General features: G+C 38.2%; 1 protein-coding gene across 1 annotated transcript in view; it reads left to right on the top strand.

Moving 5' to 3' along the window:
- CCDC141 (coiled-coil domain containing 141) overlaps positions 1 to 22,335 on the top strand; it is a gene marked incomplete at both ends in the record, with an annotated part of 195,486 nt that overhangs the window by 49,362 nt on the left and 123,789 nt on the right. Inside the window, 3 exons of the mRNA XM_079709970.1 lie at positions 621 to 812; positions 4,376 to 4,484; positions 12,291 to 12,544. Of these exons, the coding sequence (XP_079566096.1) occupies positions 621 to 812; positions 4,376 to 4,484; positions 12,291 to 12,544 (555 nt within the window). The remainder of the gene's footprint in view (positions 1 to 620; positions 813 to 4,375; positions 4,485 to 12,290; positions 12,545 to 22,335) is intronic.

The raw sequence follows: 22,335 nt of genomic DNA, 5'->3' as shown, positions 1-22,335 counted from the left end.
TAATTTTTACATTATGACTATTCACTTTCAAGAACTTACTCATAACATTTACACTAAGCTTCACAAGTATATTAACAATAACAACTATTCAGAATAAATAATACATTTTACTGGGTTCATTTCTCACAATAGTTTTTTCATGATTACTCCTTTCTAGATGTATTCCAATTAGTTCTCCTTTTTTGAAATGTGAGGTCAACACAGTATTCTGTACCCCTGGGTATGTAGTTGTATTTTTGGGGGCAGGCTGTGCCGTGGCATGCAGGATCTTAGTTCCCCAACCAGGGATTGAACCCATGCCCCCTGTGGTGGAAGCACGGAGTCTTAACCACTGGACCGCCAGGGAAGTCCCTGTAGTTGTATAATTTTGATAAATCTCTACAGTGTTTGAACAATGTTTAAATGTGGATGTCTTTAACCTGGCCATGCTCCACAGTTCACCACAATCTCCATTGCTCCCTCCTGCCTGCTTGATCTACCTGCCTGCACAGCAGTTTGTGTTTATAAATTCTCTTCTAGACCTTCCTAGAGTGCATATAATTTCAAAAATCCAAATGTTTAAAATATGATCCCAAGTTCTTACATTGAGTGACACTCTGCCTTTTCTTGCCTGGACTTAGGCTTTGGAAGACCGAGTATGGGAACTCCTGCAGGAAGCAGACAAGACGGCTCAAGAGAACAAGGATCAGAGCCAGGTCTATGATGCCATGGCCAAAACTCTGGGTGAAGCATGGGCAGCCCTGGTCTCCATGCTTGAGAGAAGGAGGGAGCTTCTCAGGTTGACCTCTGAATTTTTTGAAAATGCCTTGGAGGTTTGTGTTTAAAAAAACTTTCCCCTTCTCCACATCAGAGCACTCCTGAAAATGTTTTCTTTCTGCAAATAGACATTGTAGTCAGTTCAAAAAATGGTAGAATAACCAAGATATATACTTTTAATTTTCAAAAAATAAAATTGTTAATATTTTAAATGTAGGCCTTCAAACAAAAAATAAGTACAGTTAATTAAAATTGATAAATATTAAGTAAAAATGGGATCTTTTACCCATAAGTCATTTTGATATATTTCCCTCTTTAGATAATAGTAATACAATTACTAAATCAAATAATTACCCCTGATGGTAGGATTACTAGGAAATGCTGGTCTAGCATGTTCTTGTTAACTGAAAGTTGGAGGGTACAATTTCTTCTACTACTTATGAAAAGGAAATTGCAGAATATTCCATAGAATGTTTGACTTGTAAGCATAGTATATGATAGAGTACTTTCCTAAGGCATATAGTTGAGTTTCCATAGTTTGAGCTCGTTAAAATATAAGAGAAGGAAAAAGTCCTGGGCCTAAGTTTTTTTGAGGAACCCAATTTCAAAATGTAAGACTCAAAGAACATTATCAAAAGAGGTGTTATATTTAGTGTAAGATACTTATTGGAAATTTCACTGCATTCATTTTGATGTGAAAGCACTGCTTCATTATGATAAAGCACTAGCTTGAAAAATATGACATATCCAAACTGAAAATTCAGGACTTAAATCCAAAATAATGAAGGAAAGAAGATTAGTAATAGAACATTAAAATTGAGGTAGACAATTTCATACATCATGAACTCGTTTAAAAGTTAAAAGGAGGAGCAAAAATCTTATGGTAACTTTCAAGGTTTATTTTTCACAATTTGAACACTGAAGTCCAACTCACAGATCATCTCGGGGAAAAGTTCCACACACAGTTTTCTTTCCTGAAAAGAAATAAACCAAGCAAAATACACCTACAGGGGTCAAATTATAGATACATCTGATTCATTTCATCTTCATAAGTGGGGTATAAGTATTAGTGCCCTTGAAATTCAGGTCATTTGAGCATAGGAAGTTATCTTTTTTTTTTTTTTTTTTTTTTTGCAGTAGGCGGGCCTCTCACTGTTGTGGCCTCTCCCCTTGCGGAGCACAGGCTCTGGAGCACAGGCTCAGTGGCCATGGCTCACGGGCCCAGCCGCTCCGCGGCATGTGGGATCTTCCCAGACCGGGGCACGAACCCGTGTCCCCTGCATCGGCAGGCGGACTCTCAACCACTGCGCCACCAGGGAAGCCCGGAAGTTATCTTTTTTTTAAACATTAAGTCCAATATTTGTTTCTCACTGGGTAAGAACATTAATACTAGCTGATTTTCTATATGATGAGAAATGACTTCCAGATATTACATGAAATAAAAGGAAGTATAAGTCAACCCGTAATTCAACCCAGCTCTCTGATTCCTCATGAAAAGATGAAGTTTCATATATTATCCTCCATCCAATTTTGTGGACTACTTCATACTTAGCTGATGGAAAACTCCTACGTGATTTTCCCTGCCCCTTGTGTATGCCAAAGCAATTTTCATTAGTGATTCAAAAAAAAAGAATGAGGGTGAAATTAAGAATAGTGTCTTTGAAAAGTGTCCCCTTGTTGCCACTTCTATCCTGTACTAACTGCAGAAAGAAGAAAAGTAAGGAAAAGAAAATATCCCCTAGATAAAAGTTAATAGAACTTGAAGGAAGCTTTTTCTGAGTAAAGCATTGTTTATTTATTGGTTTGTTTTTTAAAAAGTGTCAAACCAGTTGAAATATAGATATAAGTTACACAGTGACTCCAAAACTTCTTGTAGGGATCTACAGGGAGAACCAAACTACCCACCAGGGTTTTGTTTTATTCTTTTTCTTTGAAGTTTCTCTTCAAAGAATGTCTTTAAAATCAACTATTAGAAATAGAATGAATTAGAGATGTAAACAATATGTAGCTAGGATCCACTTACTGAACTATGTGCACGCAGGAGTTCTTTAGAAATACAAAATGACTTCTTATTGCGTGGTTGATAGTACAAGATGGCTTCAGGCTCACAGTCTTCTCAAACACTGTGCTTCAATTTAGAAACAGTGTCCCCAAGTGACAGTGGCTTCTGTCCATCTGCTGGTTCTAACAGGATGGTAGAAGCCTTCTCTGCATTTCAAAAGGGGACGTGCTCATCAGTTGCTCTCTCATCTTTTCATGCCATTTATAACTGAATTTTATATGGCTATTGTAATAATCAAAATATAGTAAATCTTGTTAATCAAATAGTCACATAAAAATATTAAATATCACTAAATCCAAAGATGAGAGTTTGGATAAAACTTGAAAAAAGGTGACAAGCACTGTGATAGGCTTCTATGTCTTTCTCACTGATACTTCACCTTTATGAGTTTATTCTACACCTGATCCAAAGGTAAATGTGTTGATTTAAATGCTCTTATAAATGATAATAATTTCCTTTGAACCATAGTGCTAAAACAAACCAGTTATTTGTCTACTACTATGGATATACTGTACTAGCATAACCAAGTATATTTTACCCTTTTCTAAAATTTGTAGCAAAGGTTATTCCCCTGAGAATTTTGACATCACTTCAAGCATCTCCCTTTCATACTTCTGCTATGGAGAAACACAAAAAGAGAGACTGGTCATGTTCCTTACCACTTAGGGTATCAAATTGCTTTTCCTTTTTTTCTTGAAACAGAGGAGAAATTTTCTATTTTTCATTCTTGCTACATCTAATTTCATTTTTATTTCTATAAAAGTACATAAAATCATTGATAAAAATGCAAACAAAATTATAAGTTATAGATTTAAAAGCTAAAAGTTTACCACCCCTCACCTATCCCTAATCCTATTCATTCTCATAAAGGTAACCCTTTGCTATGTATCTTTTTGGACCACTTTCTGTACAAATATATGTATATTTGCTTTGTATAAGAAATAGGATTACACGTTACTTCTCAGCATTTGGGCTAAAATCAAGTGTAGAGATGGGATTAGACTATGTATTATTCTGAAACTTACATTTTTTAGTTCTAGGTCTAATTATAGAGAAAAAAATGAACTATATTTCAACCTCAAGTGTATTCTTAAGTTAAATTTACCAATAATTATGTAGGTTACTGGTTAACCAAACTTTTGTTGGTTTCTTTTAACAGACTTTCTGGTTTTCTTTGAGAAACTGCTTTAGAATGTTGCCAGTGGCTGTATTTGTATTATGGGACACAATAATTTTAGTTTAAAATTTCAATACACATTAGAATAGTAAACAAATTGGTTTACTTCAGCATAGGTAACATATTTCCAGGTATGAAAAGAATGCAAAGGAAAGAGAAGAAAGTTCTTATCCCAGTACTTTGTAAACTGACTACATGCAAACACAAAACCTCATACAAACACGTGAGCCAGCACATGCTCACACAAACACACAGCTCATCACACAAACACATACACAATCAGCTAGGCCATTAATTCATGAAAAATGTTTACAAATAACTAAAAGTGACACAGTGTTTTTTAGTTTTTCATATGTCTTTCCCCTGCATTTCTGTTGTAGTTTGCCATTAAAATAGACCAAACGGAAGATTTCCTCCAGAACACTCAGGAGTTTGAGAGTGCTGAGTCTTTGAAATCACTCCTTCAGCTTCATGAACATCATACCAAAGGCAAGAACTATTTCTTCCTCACATAAGCTTTTAAAGGTTTTAAAGCTGTTAATATGGGAATGATCATGCATGATAGTATATTTTTAATTTATCTGATTATGTATACCTCAACTTGTTCCAAGTAAGGTAAATTAAAGCCTTATTTCTGGTCATATTCTGCAAGAAAGAACTGGTTGTAAATGATTCTAAGGGGTTGTAGAGGAAGAGCCTCTGGGAGGTTCAGTTATGCAGTCTGCTAGATCTTAGTTCCTGAGGAGGAGCCATTTCCACCTCGCTCATCCTTACATATCCTCAGCGTCTAGCGAGGTCTCGGCACTTGGTGGATCCTCGTGAAATATTTCTTTTTTTTAATAAAGTTTTAATTAATTAACTAATTAATCTTATTTGTTTATTTTTCTGGCTGCGTTGGGTCTTCATTGCTGCACGCGGGCTTTCTCTAATTGCAGCGAGCAGGGGCTACCCTTCGTTGCGTTGTGCGGGCTTCTCATTGCGGTGGCTTCTCTTGTTGCAGAGCACAGGCTCTAGGCGTGTGGGCTTCAGTAGTTGTGGCATATGGGCTCAGTAGTTGTGGCTCGTGGGCTCTAGAGCGCAGGCTCAGTAGTTGTGGTGCACGGGCTTAGTTGCTCCGCAGAGCATGTGGGATCTTCCCAGACCAGGGTTCAAACCCATGTCCCTTGCATTGGCAGGCAGATTTTTAACCACTGTGCCGCTACGGAATCCCCTCATGAAATATTTCTTGATTGAATAAATGGATGAATTCAGTGACTGTTCCTTCTAAGGGTCAGGAAATGAAGGTCACCCTTTCAATAACAGCTCTGAATAAGGAAATTTTCTTTCACTATTGGAGTTAAAACAGAAAAGGAGTAGTGAACTTTTTCCAGATAAAAATCTAATAAAACACTATATAAAATTATTTTCAACTCCCCCCGAAACAACTGTAAAGATAGTCTAGTTGTTAACCAACAATTTGTATGCTAGGCCTTTTCCACCAGAATTTGGGCTGGACCAGGACTGTAGTAAGAAAGGCATTTGTGGAAGAACACCTGTTTACTGTAATCTTTTTCTGTGAAAGCAAATTAGATAAATAGATAGGAACAATCACTTCTTTTCTTCCTAATGGGTTCTTCCAATTATTACTGCCAAATAGAGCTGAGTACAAGTGGATGGCTTCCTGAATTCATTTGTCTTAGTTCTAACTCACCTTCTAGCTTCATAAACCTGATCATGCTAGACAGGGACAAAAGGTGTTTTTTTTTTTTTTTTTTTTTTTTTGCGGTATGCGGGCCTCTCACTGTTGTGGCCTCTCCCATTGCGGAGCACAGGCTCCGGACGCACAGGCTCAGCGGCCATGGCCCACAGGCCCAGCCGCTCCGCGGCATGCGGGATCCTCCCGGACCGGGGCACGAACCCGTGTCTCCTGCATCGGCAGGCGGACTCTCAACCACTGCGCCACCAGGGAAGCCCCAAAAGGTGTTTTTAAAGCCACAGACAGATTGTGTTTATATCACCTTCCAAAGGACCCTAGATAGTAGATCATTATTTTTCTAACTCAAAGATTAAAGGACTCAATTTTTCCTGTGTAAATTTTTTGAGATCTGACTACATATATACCTATAATTTTAACAGATTACTGTTCTGTAGGACCTATCACTAACAGGGGTTATAAACAGCATCAAAAGTATCAGCATTAGGGCTTCCCTGGTGGCGCAGTGGTTGAGAGTCCGCCTGTCGATGCAGGGGACACGGGTTTGTGCCCCGGTCCGGGAAGATCTCACATGCCGCGGAGCAGCTAGGCCCGTGAGCCATGGCCGCTGAGCCTGCGCGTCTGGAGCCTCTGCGCCGCAGCAGGAGGGGCCACAACGGTGAGAGGCCTGCATACCGCAAAAAAAAAAAAAAAGTATCAGCATTAGAGCAGCGGCCTGCCCATTTTTATACAGCGGCAGCAATCTAGGTGGGCCCAAAGTGGGTAAACAGAAGCATGTGAAATTCCTCTTAGGAGACTGGAAAGTGACTTGAGTCCAGGCCACTGAGATGGGTTCTGTGGCCTCAATTCATCTTCATGCCACCAACAAGATCATCACAAAGCAATTTCACCTCCAGAAACCTGACAGCGACTGATGCTTCTGGTGAAGAGGTTCAGTACTGAGGCAGTCAAATGAAAGCATTTTCCGGAGGGACTGGAGGGGGAGGTTGTGGAGGTAGGGACTTTTCCATAAATATTTGGGAATGCAGCTAGAAGTGGGGAATGCTTAAATGCTGTTGTTAATGTTGGCTCCTTCAATTACTAGGATCTGTGACTCAGTGAGCCAGTTTTCATGGGGCACATGCTGCTTTGTTTGGAGGGTTTAGGCTACAGGGCCCTGGCATCCAGCTGATGGTGGGACCAGTGCCCTGCCTTTCAGGGGAGTCCACGGGGCCTCCTCTTAATCTAGAAAGATGGATAACAGTGCTAGCCAAAGACAGGAAGCATAGTTTATTTTTGTGATGACAAAATATTCTTCCATCCTGGTGGCATGTTTATCGTGACATTTTTGTGTCCCTCTATGTGATACGTGAAGCACAGGGATTGCAGGAGACTCTAGTCAGGATATTTGGCTCCCAATTCATATGCCCAAGGGTAACTTCAAGGACTTTGTTTTCATAATATAGGAGTTGGTGAAATTTATTAATCAACTAATTCAGTGGAATATGATTAAGATTACCTGATTTGAAATACATATTCAAGAACAAAGCTCTCATTTCCAGTTAAGGATGTCATTTCTGTCTTAGTTCATTTAGGATGCTCTAACAAAATACCACAGATTAGGTGACTTATCAACAACAGAATTTTATTCCTCCCCGTTCTGGAGGCTGGATGTGCGAGATCAGGGTGCAATACGGTCCGGTGAGGGCCCTCTTCTGGGTTGCAGACTTCTCATTGTGTCCTCACAAACAGAAGGGGTTAGGGAGCTCTGTGAGGTCTCTTTTATAAGGACACTAATCCCATTCATGAGGACTTCATCCTCATGACCTAGTCACCTCCCAAAGGCCCCACCTCCTAATGTCATCACATTGAGCATTAGGATTTCAACATATGAATTTTAGGGGGACACACATTCAGATCACAGCAATATCTATTATCTTTAAATTTAAGGAAATAAATTATAGCTATAACTACAGCTAGCAATTATCTAAGTGTCTGAGATGTTGATCAGTGAGTAGCACAAAATGTGAATGTTAGGATAATGAAGGTTAATAATATGACTGGAAAAACTATAATCAAACTTATCCCTAATATTCACAGTATTTCAATTTATGTCAAAATCTATACTTTTTTCTTCTTCAGCAATGCTAAGGCTATGTTGCATGTCAGAGACTTATTCTGTAGCATTTCAGAGATCAGAACCAGGATGAATGGGTTGAAGGTTTTACCCTCTGGAAAGTTACAGAATACGTTCATTCCCTCTACTATGTGACAATCCTTGAAATAGTTGAAGACTAATGTGTCCTCTCTAGTCTTCTCTCCTTTGGGTGGAACATGCCTAGTTAGTTAAAGTCTTTTCCAGCAAACATAGTTTCCAGACTACTTATCAGACTGGTTGCTTTCAATTCAACAACACATAATTAAACAATATTTTCTGAACCCGTGCCAGGTGAGAAAACCAGAGTCATGTGTGTTGAAAGGTTACATGGCCCTTGTCCTCAGGAAGCCTACAATTTGATGGGGCATGTATACATTTATTGGTGAATTCTCTCTGTTCTTTCTGTGGGTTCCTCTGTTACACCACCCAGCACACTGTGTAGTGATAATTTATTTCCCTGTTCTTCATCACCAGATTATGAGACTCTGGAGGACTGGGATTATTACATCTCTTAATCTCCAAGGTTTAGAATAACATCCAACTCAAAGTATGTTTATTGAGTGTTATTTGTATATAATCCCAATTTAAGACTCAGTAGCAGATGCAAAATGAGCAATAAACAAGGTACTACAGGGACGTTAAGGAGGAGAAAATTGGTTCTAAGCCCTGAAGAATCACAATTGCACCTTCCAGTTTTCCAATGGGCTTCTTAAAGTGAACATAGCGCCTAAGAAGCTTCCTCACAGGAATAATCGTATTATTACTTCCTTTTTCTTATATGTTCTATGTATATTTTAAATGCAGCTGAGATATAGGTACTTTGGGGTCTATTATACTATTTTCTCTATGTTTGTGTATATTTTAAAATACCCATTAATGAGTTTAAGAAATACCATCTCATTGAATAATATTTGGAATATTTAAAAATGTATTTGGAAGAAATATCACCCACGTTCCCAGTGTCAAAATGTGACCTTGATGCTTTTTAGAAAATACTCATTTGGAAAGGTTATTTAGCAAGCTATAAATTCACTTTGACTTGTGTACATCCCTCATTTATCCATCTTAAGTTTGCTATTTATACTTAATATTGATGACAAACTGTAAAGTTATTAATATAAAGTATACTTTAATATTTTTTTAGTTATAATTACAATTAAAACAGTTAAACAACAAAAATTTATTGACTATCTACTAGCCTTACATCACAAGGTATTATGTCATAAGTAGGGTTTGTATATGGAGAACAATACAATCATTAAATTAAATGCACTGTAGAGATTTTGTATTTCTTGAAGTTCATGATATATCTAGATAGTTTACCCTTGAGGGAAAATACATCACTTTGTACGATCAACTGATGGAATAAATAGCTAGGAAAGCATAAACAGTAAAAAAAATAAAAATAAAAATAGTAAGATATACGGAGGTGACAGAGGAAACTTAGAGAACAGTTGATCCACTTTAAGCACCACTGTAGTAGCAGGTAACAGACTGACCATAGGCTGGGTGCATTTTTACACGTTAACTTGGGCTCAGGAGGCTGCATGCCTGGTGGTACCGTGGTGGTGGTTATACCATTTTGGCAAAAGTTGAAACAGAGAACCAGAAAAAGATTGCAAATAGAAAGTTTGGCTAATTATATGTATTTTGTGGGGACTAGAACAGGTTGGCCTGACCCATTGTCAGTCTGCAATACCCTGAGCCTGGAAAGCTGTGCTTCCCTCTTTCATTTGAAAAGTCTATTGTGAAAGAGCTAGTTAATGAAGGAAGAAAAGAAGTACTACGTGGAAACCCCGCCACCTGCCATACTTCCTGTGTGTGTGTGTGTATGTATGTATGTGTGTAACTGTTCACAATATCATAACAAATTCTTGAATGTAAAGGAAATATGTATACCTACATATGGAGAATCAGTTATACTGATGATTACATTAAGACTCTACAAATCAAAACTCTTCAGTTTGATAGCCAAGGACTTCTATAACTTGTTTTCACCTCATTTTCAAGTTATTTCTTTCCCTTCCACATAAGAATTTTTTCTAGACAGATAGGTTTTTTCTGCCTCTGTCCATCTCATCTTGTTCATGTTTGTTTCCACTTCTCATTTTAAGAGATTTACTTTAATTTGAATGCTCTCCCTGACTTTTCTTCTTCTGCTTGACTTATCCCATTCCCTGTCCTGCTTCCAAGCATATGGTTGTTTTTGTTGTTTGTTTTATTGTACTATTAATCCTCAATCAAATTGCCCAGTGCACCTAATCACACCTTTCTTACTCTGAGCAGATAGCACCATCTAATACTTTATTGGACAGATCTAGGTCTTACGGCATAAACTGTTTGAAATTCTTTTCTTTTTATCTCAAAATATCTCTTTATAGCATCTTCCCTTATCTCAGTCACTCTTCATCTCTCAAAAAAAGGTGTCAGTTTAAAGAGACAATTGACCCAAATACCACAGTCTTTGCTGTGTTGTTTAACTGTCAGATGCTAGAATGCTAAAGAGAGTACCACAGCGCAGTGGGAAGAACACTGAGCTACTAACCAGAATGCAAGGCTTTTAGCACTGATAAGTCCATTTCTAATAGTGTGACATACTTATTTTCTGGGTGTTCTTCATAGTTCTCCCATCTAAAAATAAAAAGCAGTGTATTCAACCCTGCTGATAGTCTATCCTTCTTTTTTCTTCTAACAACAAATGTCTCAAAGATTGTCCTTTCCTGTTGATTTTACTTCATCACTGCCTTCCCACTTCTCAACCTGGTAACTTGGCTTCTGTCTCTATCACTTACCCGTCACAAAACCCCAAGTCTTCCCTACATCTCTTTTTTTACATCTCTGGCAGACTGCTGATCTCTAGCACCTATAGCTCTAATTCTTCCCCCTCTTTTAATACATTTGATTTCATTCTAGCATTATACAAAATTATCGAATACCTCCCCTGTGCCAGTCACTATGCTAGTGCTGAGGATACTGTCACCGTCCCTGTCCTCATATTTACATTGGAGCCTAGTGGCAAAGACAGATTTTAGTCAGCTAACCCAATGCATAAATGTAGAACTGGAGCTGTGATAACAGCTGTGAATGAGAGGAACATCCGGCTATGAGAACATTTAATAGGAGGATTTGGTCCAGTCTGGTTTGTCCTTTGAGGAATTGACAATTGACTAAGACCTGAAGTATGAGTAGAATAAAGGTGGAGAAGGAATGTGTTGAGGAGAATGGTATCCCTGGCAGAGAATGTAGTAAAAAGTTCTGGGGCAACAAGGAGTATACCATGTGTGAGGTATTTAAAGAAGATATGGATGGAGGTAAAGAGATTGAGACAATCTGAACGGGAAAATAGGGACCAGACCATGCCAGAACTGAAATCATGTTAAGGGGTCTGTCCTTAATTCTAAGACACTGGGAAGCCATTGGTGTGTGTGTGTGTGTGTGTGTGTGTGTGTGTGTGTGTGTATGAGAGAGAGAGAGAGAGAGAGAGTGTTTAGAAAAGATCTTTCTAATATATGGAGAATGGATGAAATGGATTGGAGAGGAGATGCAATTAAGAGGTGACTGCACAAATCTAGGAAACAGAAGACGTCTTCTGGCTTGTGGGGAATGGATAGTTTCCCAAGGGCTCTTCCAATGGATCCTCAAGTGAGGTTGGGGATCCTCAAAGTGCTACTCTCAACTCCCCCATCTATACTCTCTCCCCTGGTAGTCCTTCAGTTTTCAGGCTTAAGCTCCCGTTTCTACCAGATGTTGCCCACACCAATAATGCTGTCTACTCCAGAGAGTGCAAACCAGTGACCCATTTGCCAGAGAGCCATGTTTTGTTGATCCTTCAGTGTTTTTTAATTTAAAAAATACCAATTACAAAACAGTTAAAAATCAGAAGCTTTCACATAAAAATCCGTGTTTATAATTCTTTAAAAATTGGAAGCCCCATCAACACTGACCCTGTATTCCCTCATGTCCACAGTTGGTCAGCACTGGGTGACAGCAGATCCTGTGAGACTGGGCATGTATTTTCCACTTTGCCATAGTCCCTGACGTCTGGGTACCTGGCCCGCATATTCACTGAGCTTTTGTTTGGTTACTGCAGGCATTAGCCTTTAAACCTCAGATTTAGTCCAATCACCTCAGGATGTAGAGCGCTACAAGGAGAGTAGGCACCTTAACCAGCATATCACCACTAAAACCCAACTGAACCAGTGCCCAAATCTCACAGTCTTTCCACTCCCCTGTACTGATTTATGCCATCACTGAACTTCAGCATCCTACCATTTGGCAGTTAGCGCCATAGCAGTTGTTAGGCCAAGGTATTTGACCAGTTGTATTGGAGGCATTTTATGTTTATACATTTGAATTCCTTATTTTTAATAGAAGGTTACATATATTTTAAATTATATGTTGAATCCAAATATTACTATATAAAAACTTGCTCATATCACTATTCTTTTTTCTAATTTTCTTCTAGAACTCTTAGAACGATCTCTAGCCCTTTTAAACAAAAGTCAACAACTCAATGACTTCATAGAAAAAATCAAGTGTGATGGACCTAATATGAATCCCGAGATGATTCAGGGAGCTCAGAACAGCTGCCTGAAGATTGACAGTCTTCTTGAACTTCTCCAAGACAGGAGACGGCAATTAGACAAGTACCTGAAGCAACAGCAGCAGGAATTGAGTCAGGTTCTGCAGATATGTCAGTGGGACCAACAAGAAAGTCAGGTAACCCAAAGGGGCACTGATGGTGTCCTGACCTTGTCTAATGAAGTTTGCTTGTTATGTGGATGAGCCATTTCCTGGGGCAGCTTTTCAGTCATCATGGTCAAATCTTTTGGTCTTTGATTCAGACTACCAAGTTGTTTTCCCAAGCAAGTAATATAAAAACAAAGATTTTATTTCTTCTCATTATAACACTGTTTTTTTAAATGGGAGAATACCCGCTAGCAGTTTTGAAAATGACTAGGTTCTATTGTTGGATTCTCTTTCGTGCTTCTGTCCAGGTCACTACCTTTAGTTACATTTCTTTGAAATTCTGAAAAGTTCATTGCAGTTTTCTTGAATGTTGGGGAGGCATGATGCTGCTAATGCCAGTGAAAAAGTCTGTCAGTCCGAAATAGAGATAATGTTCTTAAAACAGTAGCCTGGCACCAATGAAGAAATATGACCTTGGCCTATGTCTGGATGCTCAGTGGTTAGAGGGCTTTGGGGTGGGAGGTTGATGAGTTTGCAGGCTTGTTAGAGCTCATTACTCAGACTGTAGGCCCAGCTCTGGTTAGTTGTCAATATGCTTGCTGTGCGTTCCTTGTGTCCCAATCACTTGAGAGTAAGAGTGGATAGAACTCTCTTTGCAAACCCCCAACTCAAATAGGTAGGATATTTATGGCTATATTTATAACTGCCCCAAGCCCATGCTTTAATCTGTACAGATTAACTGGAGGGAATTTTCAGAGAGAAATGATGGAAGGACATCTCCTGGTCTGGATGCATAGGAAAGGGGTCTCTTCATATATTTTATATTATTGCTCTGATCCGAACTGGAGAGATAGACATACAGCTGGTAGCCAATATGAGTCCAGGAGAAACTGGTTCTTTCAAGCTGGAAAAATGAGGATTTGAATGATTAACCTTTCAACTTATACTTATTGAGTACCTACTATGTACCCAGATCCTATTATAAGTACTAGGGATACATAACACACAAGATAAAGTCCTTTTCCTCCAGGAATTTTCCTTCTAGTGCATTTTCTCATCCTCAGCTCTATTGATAACCAGTGCTAGGTAACTCCTTTGGGGAGGCTGTCCTGGGCACTCTAGGGTGTTGAGCAACATTCAGGACCTCTACCCACCAGATGCCAGTAGAACATACTCTAGTTGTGACAACCAAAAAAGGTCTCCAGACATTGCTGACTGTCCCCTGGGAGCCAAAATTACCCTCAGATGTGAACCACTGTTTTAATGTGATGGGAAAGGCCTATGATAAACAAATGAACAGTGACAAGTGCCATAAAGATCAACTGGGGCAGTGAATTTTGACTTGTGTTGGTCTACTTTTAATCAGAGAAGGAATCACAGAAGGCCTCTCTGAGGAGGTGACATAGAGCAGACACCCAAATGCAGACACCTCCAGACATACAGTCGGCTTGCATTTTGTCATCTCCTCCTTTAAGTCACTCTATACTTTCCAACCCACCTCCACCTTCAGCGCTTTTGTCTTGACTGCTACCATTCACTGTCCTGCTTCTTCTGCGCTTTGCCTGCCAAGCCACAGCGCCTCCCCAACTTAGTTCTTCCCCCACCCCACCTTCATATGCTCATTACCCAGAATGCTATTATCCAATGCAATAGCCTTTAACTGATGATTCTGGCATAACAAAGGAGAACTAATGCTCAGGACAAGAATAAACTTAAAGTTGTTTATCAAACAACTGTTTGCAAAGTTCCTTGTCCTCCGTATCCTATGGCACTCTCTCCCTCTCTTTCTTTCTCTCTCTTTGTCCTTTTCTCTCTCCCCTAATCCTGACCTGACACCATGTTCCCAGAGCTGCTGTCCCATTAAAAAGAACCTTCCTCTTATTTCTTTCTATTGAATTCATAACCCCCAACCCCTGCCTCTAGTGCTTCCAAGAATACACTAAAAACTCCTCTTACTTTATCATACAGAGTAGTTTATCCCTTTTAAACCACGACCTCTCTTATCCAGAGACATTCTATCTGCAAAGAGGCTTCCCAAACACAGCACAATTTCCCAAGATTGAAAAAGCAGCTACAGTAAGTTTTATTTATTTATTTTTAAGGTAGTAATTTTGCCATTCTGCTTCAAGACTGTGGCAATACTCATCCACTTATCCTCTGCAGTAAAAAAAAAAATCACATGAAGATTCAAAATGAACTATCTAATCCAGTCATATGCTTGAGGGAGATCTAGATACCTTGCCAACCCTAGAATCAGAAAGATGATTTGATAATAATTAAAATAAGGTATTACAGAAGGTTTTTGACTTGGTGAGTTTTCTATCTTATGGGGTCTCATGTTTTGGTGGAAGTGTGTGCTCTTTTTTTGAGGGAGTGCTTTTTTAAATAGAATTTATTTTTTACAGCAGTTTTAGATTCACAGAGAAATTGAGTGGAAAGTACATGGTATCCTCTGTTCCCACACGTGCACAGCCTCCCCCATTATCAGCATCCCCCGTCAGAGTGGGACATTTGTTACAATTGATGAACCTGCACTGACAAATCATTATCACCCCAAATCCATAGTTTACACTAGGGTTCACTCTTGGTGCAGTACATTCTATAGGTTTGAAAAAATGTGTAATGACATGTAGCCACCATTGCAGTATACAGAATAATTCTACTGCCCTACGTATCCTCTGTTCTCCTCCTTTTCATCCCTCCCTGCCTAATTCTTGGCAACAACTGATCTTTTTACTGTTTCCATAGTTTTGCCTTTTCCAGAATGTCATATAACTGAAATTGTACAGTGTGTAACCTTTTCAGATTGTCTTCTTTTGCTTATTAATATGCATTTAAGATTCTTCCATGGGCTTCCCTGGTGGCTCAGTGGTTGAGAGTCCGCCTGCCGATGCAGGGGACACGGGTTCCTGCCCCGGTCCGGGAAGATCCCACATGCCGCAGAGCGGCTGGGCCCGTGAGCCATGGCCGCTGAGCCTGCGCACCTGGAGCCTGTGCTCTGCAACGGGAGAGGCCACAGCAGTGAGAGGCCCGTGTACCACAAAAAAAAAAAAAAAAAAAAAAAAGATTCCTCCATGTTTTTTCATGGCTTGATAACCGTGTCTTTTTAGTGCTGGATAATATTCCATTGTCTGGATGGACCACAGTTTATTTATCCAGTCACCTACTGAAAGATGTCTTGGTTGCTTCCAAGTTTTGGCAATTATGCATAAAGCTGTTATAAGCATCCATGTGCAAGTTTTTGTGTGGACATAAATTTTTAATTCATTTGGGTAAATACCAAGGCACACAATTGCTGGATGATATATGCTAAGAGTATATTTATAAGAAACAGCCAAATGGCCTTCCAAAGTGGCTGTACCACTTTTGAAAGAGAGTTTCTGTTGCTCCACATCCCTGTCAGCACTTGGTGTTATCAGTGTCTTGGGCTTTAGCCACTCTGATAGGTGCATAGTGGTACCTCATTGTTATTTTAATAAGTCTCATCTTTAAATTGGAAATAATAACACTTAATTCACAGAATTGTTCTAAGGATTAAATGAAATAACATGTGTAAAACATGTAGTACAATGCCTACCATTTTAAAAGATGCTTAATAAATATTAGTTTCCTTGTCCTCCCTCTGCTTGGTTAAACCTTACAACTTACGAATTCTTTCTCATTCGGTTCCTATTCTTTCCCCTGGGTTTAGCATTACTGTTGTTATACGTGTCTAAGTTTCTTAATACTGTTTAGTTTTTGGAGGCTGCCATAGGTATAGTAAGGCTTTAAGATGCACAGTTGTGGTTAAAAGAACCAGGCTTTCACTTAGACTCTACTCCTAATAGTCTAGAACCAAAATCAATTTAGTAATAATCTTAAGGATAAATATTATTTTAAATAAAGTTGGTCAATTTCAGAAATATACAAACAGCTCATACTGCTCGATATCAAAAAAACAAACAACTCCATCAAAAAATGGGCAGAAGATCTAAATAGACATTTCTCCAAAGAAGACATACAGATGGCCAACAGGCACATGAAAAGATGCTCAGCATCGTTAATTATTAGAGAAATGCAAATCAAGACTACAAATGAGGTATCACCTCATACCAGTCAGAATGGCCATCATCAAAAAGTCTATAAATAATAGATACTGGAGAGGGTGTGGAGAAAAGGGAACCCTCCTACACTGTTGCTAAGAATGTAAATTGGTGCAGCCACTATGGAGAACAGTATAGAGGTTCCTTAAAAAACTAAAAGCAGAGATACCATATGATCCAGCAATCCCATTCCTGGGCATATATCAGGAGAAAACTATGATTCAAAAAGATACATGCGGGCTTCCCTGGTGGCGCAGTGGTTGAGAGTCCGCCTGCCGATGCAGGGGACATGGATTCGTGCCCCAGTCCAGGAGGATCCCACATGCCACGGAGCGGCTGGGCCCGCGAGCCATGGCTGCTGGGCCTGCACATCCGGGGCCTGTGCTCCACAGCGGGAGAGGCCGCGGCAGTGAGAGGCCCGTGTACAGCAAAAAAAACCCACAAAAAACATAAAACAAAAAGATACATGCACCCCAGTGTTCATTGCAGCACTATTTACAGTAGCCAAGACATGGAAACAATCTAAATGTCCATCGACAGATGAATGAATAAAGAAGATGTGGTACATATACATAATGGAGTATTACTCAGCCTTAAAAAGAATGAAATAATGCCATTTGCAGCAACGTGGATGGACCTAGAGATTATCATGCTAAATGAAGTAAGTCAGACAGAGAAAGACAAATATCATATGGTATCACTTATATGTGGCATCTAAAAAAATGATACGAATGAACTTATTTACAAAACAGAAATAGACTCACAGACAGAAAACAAACTTATGGTTACCAAAAGGGAAAGGTGGGGGAGGACGGGTAAATTAGGAGTTTGGTATTAAAATATACACACTACTAATAAAATAGATAAACAAGGACCTACCGTATAGAACAGGGAACTATACTCAGTATCTTATAATAACCTGTAATGGAAAAGAATCTAAAAAAGAATACATATATATAACTGAATCACTTTGCTGTACATCTGAAACTAACACAACATTATAAATCAAATATATTTCAATAAAAATTTTTAAAAGATCATGAGACCAAATAAATAAATAAATGTTAAAAATTGGTCAATAAATAAGTCATTTCCTTAAATATAAAATTTAAGGAAATTAAATAAATTTAAATAAATTAAAAATTAAATTTTAATTTAATTTTAAAACGCCCCATGTTACACTTTCTTTTGCTAATACCAGTGACAGCAGCTCGAGTAAATAATCACTGTCACTGTTGTTTCTGTGTGCTTGTAAGAGCACAGATCCTGGGGCCAGATTGTTTGCTGGGTTCAAATCCTGACTGCACCATTTGCCAGCTGAGTAACTGAGCAATTATTTAACCTCCCTGAGGTTGTTTTCTTTAAAATGGGATGTAATAGTACCTACACCATAGTGTTAGAATCATATATGTCAAGTGCTTAGAACTGTACCTGGCACATGGAAACTGCTATATTAGTATTAACATTTTTTATCATCATGTCTGAAAAGAACAGTGAAGGCCCAACCCATTACATACCCCCCAAGTCCTACCCTTCTTTGCTCACATAAAGACTTGCATTAAAGGCTAATTTCATTATTTATTTTGCATTCACAAGGTGTGATCAAATAAAAGTCACTTTTATAATCTTAGCCATACTGTTCAATGGGCACTCAATTAATGATTTAAAACAAAAATATAGTTGTATTATTTTCTGCTTGTGACTTAATAATGTTGACTTATTAATGAGTTAAAACTGTAGATGAGATTACTATCCATACAGATAATTGCGATTAACCTTTGACATGCTGCCACCTTTTAGACCTTTATCCAAGCATGATCATAGTCACAGGCACACACACATTTATTACAGAAAAAACAAAACAAGCAAACAAAAACTAATGGAATTAACCTACGCGTACTATCTTATTACCTAATATCAAATTGAACATGTCATAGACATAGTCTTATGTCAAAAGTACCATAGATAATTTTCGTGTAGTATGTCACTATTTGAATATAGCACAATTTAAATACTATCTTACTGATGAAGAAGTAGAGTCTCTTCAGTTTCTCAATATTAAAAACAATAATTAATGTTTACTGTGTTGGTAATTATGTGAGCAAGGAAATATTTTTAAATCCAGATAGGTACAAGCATAATTAACTTACCTAAGTTTTCAAGTTTTTCCTGAATGTTCTATTTTAAAGTTTTGTTGATGATGCAATGGGGAAGAATAGCAGCAGGGACACCAAATTGAGTGTAACTCTGTTAGTAATTTGAGTTCTATGATTATCATGTTCCCGGAAGATCTACCTGATAAGCCTAGAACATTGTGGAACCACAGAGGCACATGCTTCATTGGAGGGTAAAGATATTTTTGTCAGTTCTGTACTGATTTTAAAGGGAACATAGAAGCTGTCAAACCTTCCATTAATAAAATATCAGCTTTGTCAATCATTTTAACCATGTAAAAAGAAGGAAAATTAAACGGAGAATTAGAGCAAAGATTACTAATGAATAATAATATGGATGTCTGAATATCTAATGCATCTTCTCTCATAAGAGCCATTTAAAAGATGCATTTAGTGCTTCTCTGTTTCTAAATGCTTATAGCCTAATGCTTTTGAATTATAGTAGTTTAGCTAATTCTCCTTTGGAAAAGAAATTAGGTGACCAGAATGATGGCGACTTAAGATTTACATCAGTTGCAGAAAAAAAGGCAAACGAAGACCACATACTTTTCTATCTTAATTGGGATGTGATAGCCTGAAAAACATAATCATAGCATGTCCTCTCTTTATCATTGTTTTCAGATGTAAAAAAGTGCACTTGTTTTACATTTTAAAATGAGCAGCTGACCTTTTTTCCCAACTCCAGCCTCATCTTATTTTGCAGATAATCTGCTTCATTAATGAAAATCAGAAGCAGCTTGGAGTATTTCGTGCATAATTAATTATCTTGGCAAGAAGATTTATGAATGTAATTTTTCGCAATTGCTCCAGTCAGGAATAAGTCAGACAAACAAATAAATTAAAACTAGGTTATTCATGGTCTCTTTGTACAAGACAGTATCAAGGACATCTAGGAGAATTAAATAAGATATAAGGGCAGATAATATTTTTACTACCCAGATCACATATGCTTACAAGATACCCATCTTTGTGGGAGGAAAAATGGGTAATAGAATTCACATTTGGAAGTTTTTATAATTTGAGTACCATGTATATCATAATCATGTAACCATATGTAATCAGATTCTTTGTTAATAGGCAATTTAAATGATATCAGTGATGACACATATAAGCACAGCCTCAGGGCACCAGTCTTGTACCTGCTAGGCAACTGTAAAACTCTGTGTGTTTGTGTGTATGTGTGCTCACAGATGTGTACACATGCATGTATATTCTCCTTTGTATGATGCTACCTTCTAACTAGGATTTAGAGCTTGAATGGTTGACCAGTTTAAATTAATATGAGGTAACAAAAGTGCCTAGCTTAGTGGCTACAACATAGCAAAGTTTTTTTTTAATCTTTCTTTGAATTTAGCTTTAATTTTTAAATTGAAGTATAGTTAATTTACAATGTTCTGTTCGTTTCAAGTGTACAGCAAAGGTATTCACTTATATATATGTATGTATATCTATCTCTCTCTATATATATATATTCTTTTTCAGCTTCTTTTCCATTATAGGTTATTACAAGATATTGAGTATAGTTCCCTGTGCTATACAGTAGGTCCTTGTTTACCTGTTTTATACGTAGTAGTGTGTATATGTTAATCCCAAACCCCTAATTTATCTTCCACCCCCACTTCCCATGAATATAGCTTTTTAACATTGGGTGGCATAAGACTTAAATAATGGTTGAATTATCTTATTATTGGATACTGGTATTGATAGTTCAATCCAGTAACAGATATACATGACTTTCCAACCACTCATAGATTAAAATTTATCACAGAATTTCATTTTAGCACATAGGCTGTCTCTAGAATTCACTCTAAGTTATGCCAGGGTATATACAAAGTATCTTAAAGTGTTTGTTGGAGAAACATGATTTTGAAAGCAATAGAACCCCCTCCTAATTAGAATGCTTGCTACTACCATTACTTTCAATGACACTGCATGTCAAAGGTAGTAACAGAGGACTCTGGTACAGATGGTGTGGATATCAATCCCAACTTTTATATTTACTTGCTTTATGAGTTTGGGCAAGTTACTCAGCCTCTGTGCCTCAGTTTCCTTTTCTGTAAAATGGGAATAATAATAGTATCTATTTATAAATTTGTTATAAAATAAACAAGATTATATATGTAAATATTCTTAGATCATGGCTTGGTATATGGTAAGTGCTCAATAAATGTTCACCATATCATTACATCTTTCAATGGTTAGTTTCTGAGCTTTACTGGATAATCATCAGCACATTAAAATCCTACATATTACTCAGATCCCATACCAATTCCCTAAATCACTAGATAATCTTAGCTTTCTAAAATTATGTGGAGGGGGAATAAATGCCATTTCATAGCTTGGTATCCAGCCTACTTTATTCAAAAGGTCAACTTTATTTGTAAGATTAAGTTAAAAATCATTTTTCCTCTCCCTTTCTCCACCCTTTAGCTATTTCTTTAGCTCATTTATACCTATTGTAATTGATTACATTTTCATTAAGCTTAGTTTTTCACTTCAGTATACCATTCAATTGCACTGATGGCTTCACAACATTTTAATTGGGCACAGTTACTTAAGTTGGTAAGAGGGTTGGGGGACACACACTGTGACTAAATTACCTTCTCAGCAGTGATAAGACATGACAAAGCTGTTTGATGTGTGTGCTCCCTGGAAAAGGCTCTTCACTGCTCCCATTGTATGCACCTTCCTTTGTGTGACAAAGTTAGCAGCTGCTACTTGAGTTGTCTGCTAAGCCCCAGGGCTGCCTGTGTATCTTTCCACCATCCTGAGCTCTATTTCTTCCCTGCCTCGGGTGCTGGAGATGGTTGGCTTTCCTTTCCTCAACACCACTGCCACCCCATACTGGGCGGGGAGTGGGACTCATTCTCTCCTCTACCCTCATTTTCATGGTTCCATTTTCATGGTTCCTCTTTCAAGCAAAGAGGCCCAATTAATTTTAATGCTTTTTATAGGGCAACTCATAAGCAAACTAAATGGCACACTTTAAAAGGATTAAAACATCCTTTAAAATGTAACAGTTATTTATCCTGTCATTATGATAGTTTCTGGCTCTCATTTTTTCTGACAACTAGGTGTTTAGGCCAAAGCTTCAGTATGAGCTCCCTTAGGCTGCATGACCTAGGATCTGGGATGATAATATGAAAATGTCAGACTTTGGTCTCACTCCCAAGTAGCCCTGTATGTTCCTCTCTCTCCCTCTCTCTTTCTGTCTATCACACACGCACACACACACAGTGAATGGCTCCAGATCATTTAGGGTGGAACCCTAAGTTATACTGGGAAAACCATGCCTTAGATATCTTAGGCAGAGATGCACATCACCAGGACACTCGGCTGGGTCTCTGTTTCCTTCTTGAAAAAAAGACTTCCTTCCACTGCTGGTAAGATTCTTACCAATGACTCAGAGTTAATGCTAGAAATATAATTTAGGTCCAGAGACGACTACTGTATTGATTTTATTCATTGGACTAAATAGCTTCGACTGTTTAAGTAGTTGGAGGTTAAGAAACTGCCTAAACACAAGCAAGAGTTGAGGGCAATCTTGGGAAGGGAAGAAGTGCTT

The sequence above is a fragment of the Hyperoodon ampullatus genome (genome assembly GCF_949752795.1).
Source record: "Hyperoodon ampullatus genome assembly, chromosome: 8".
In the NCBI taxonomy this organism is placed as follows: Eukaryota; Metazoa; Chordata; class Mammalia; order Artiodactyla; family Ziphiidae; genus Hyperoodon; species Hyperoodon ampullatus.
This window is presented reverse-complemented; position numbering and strand designations above follow the sequence as displayed.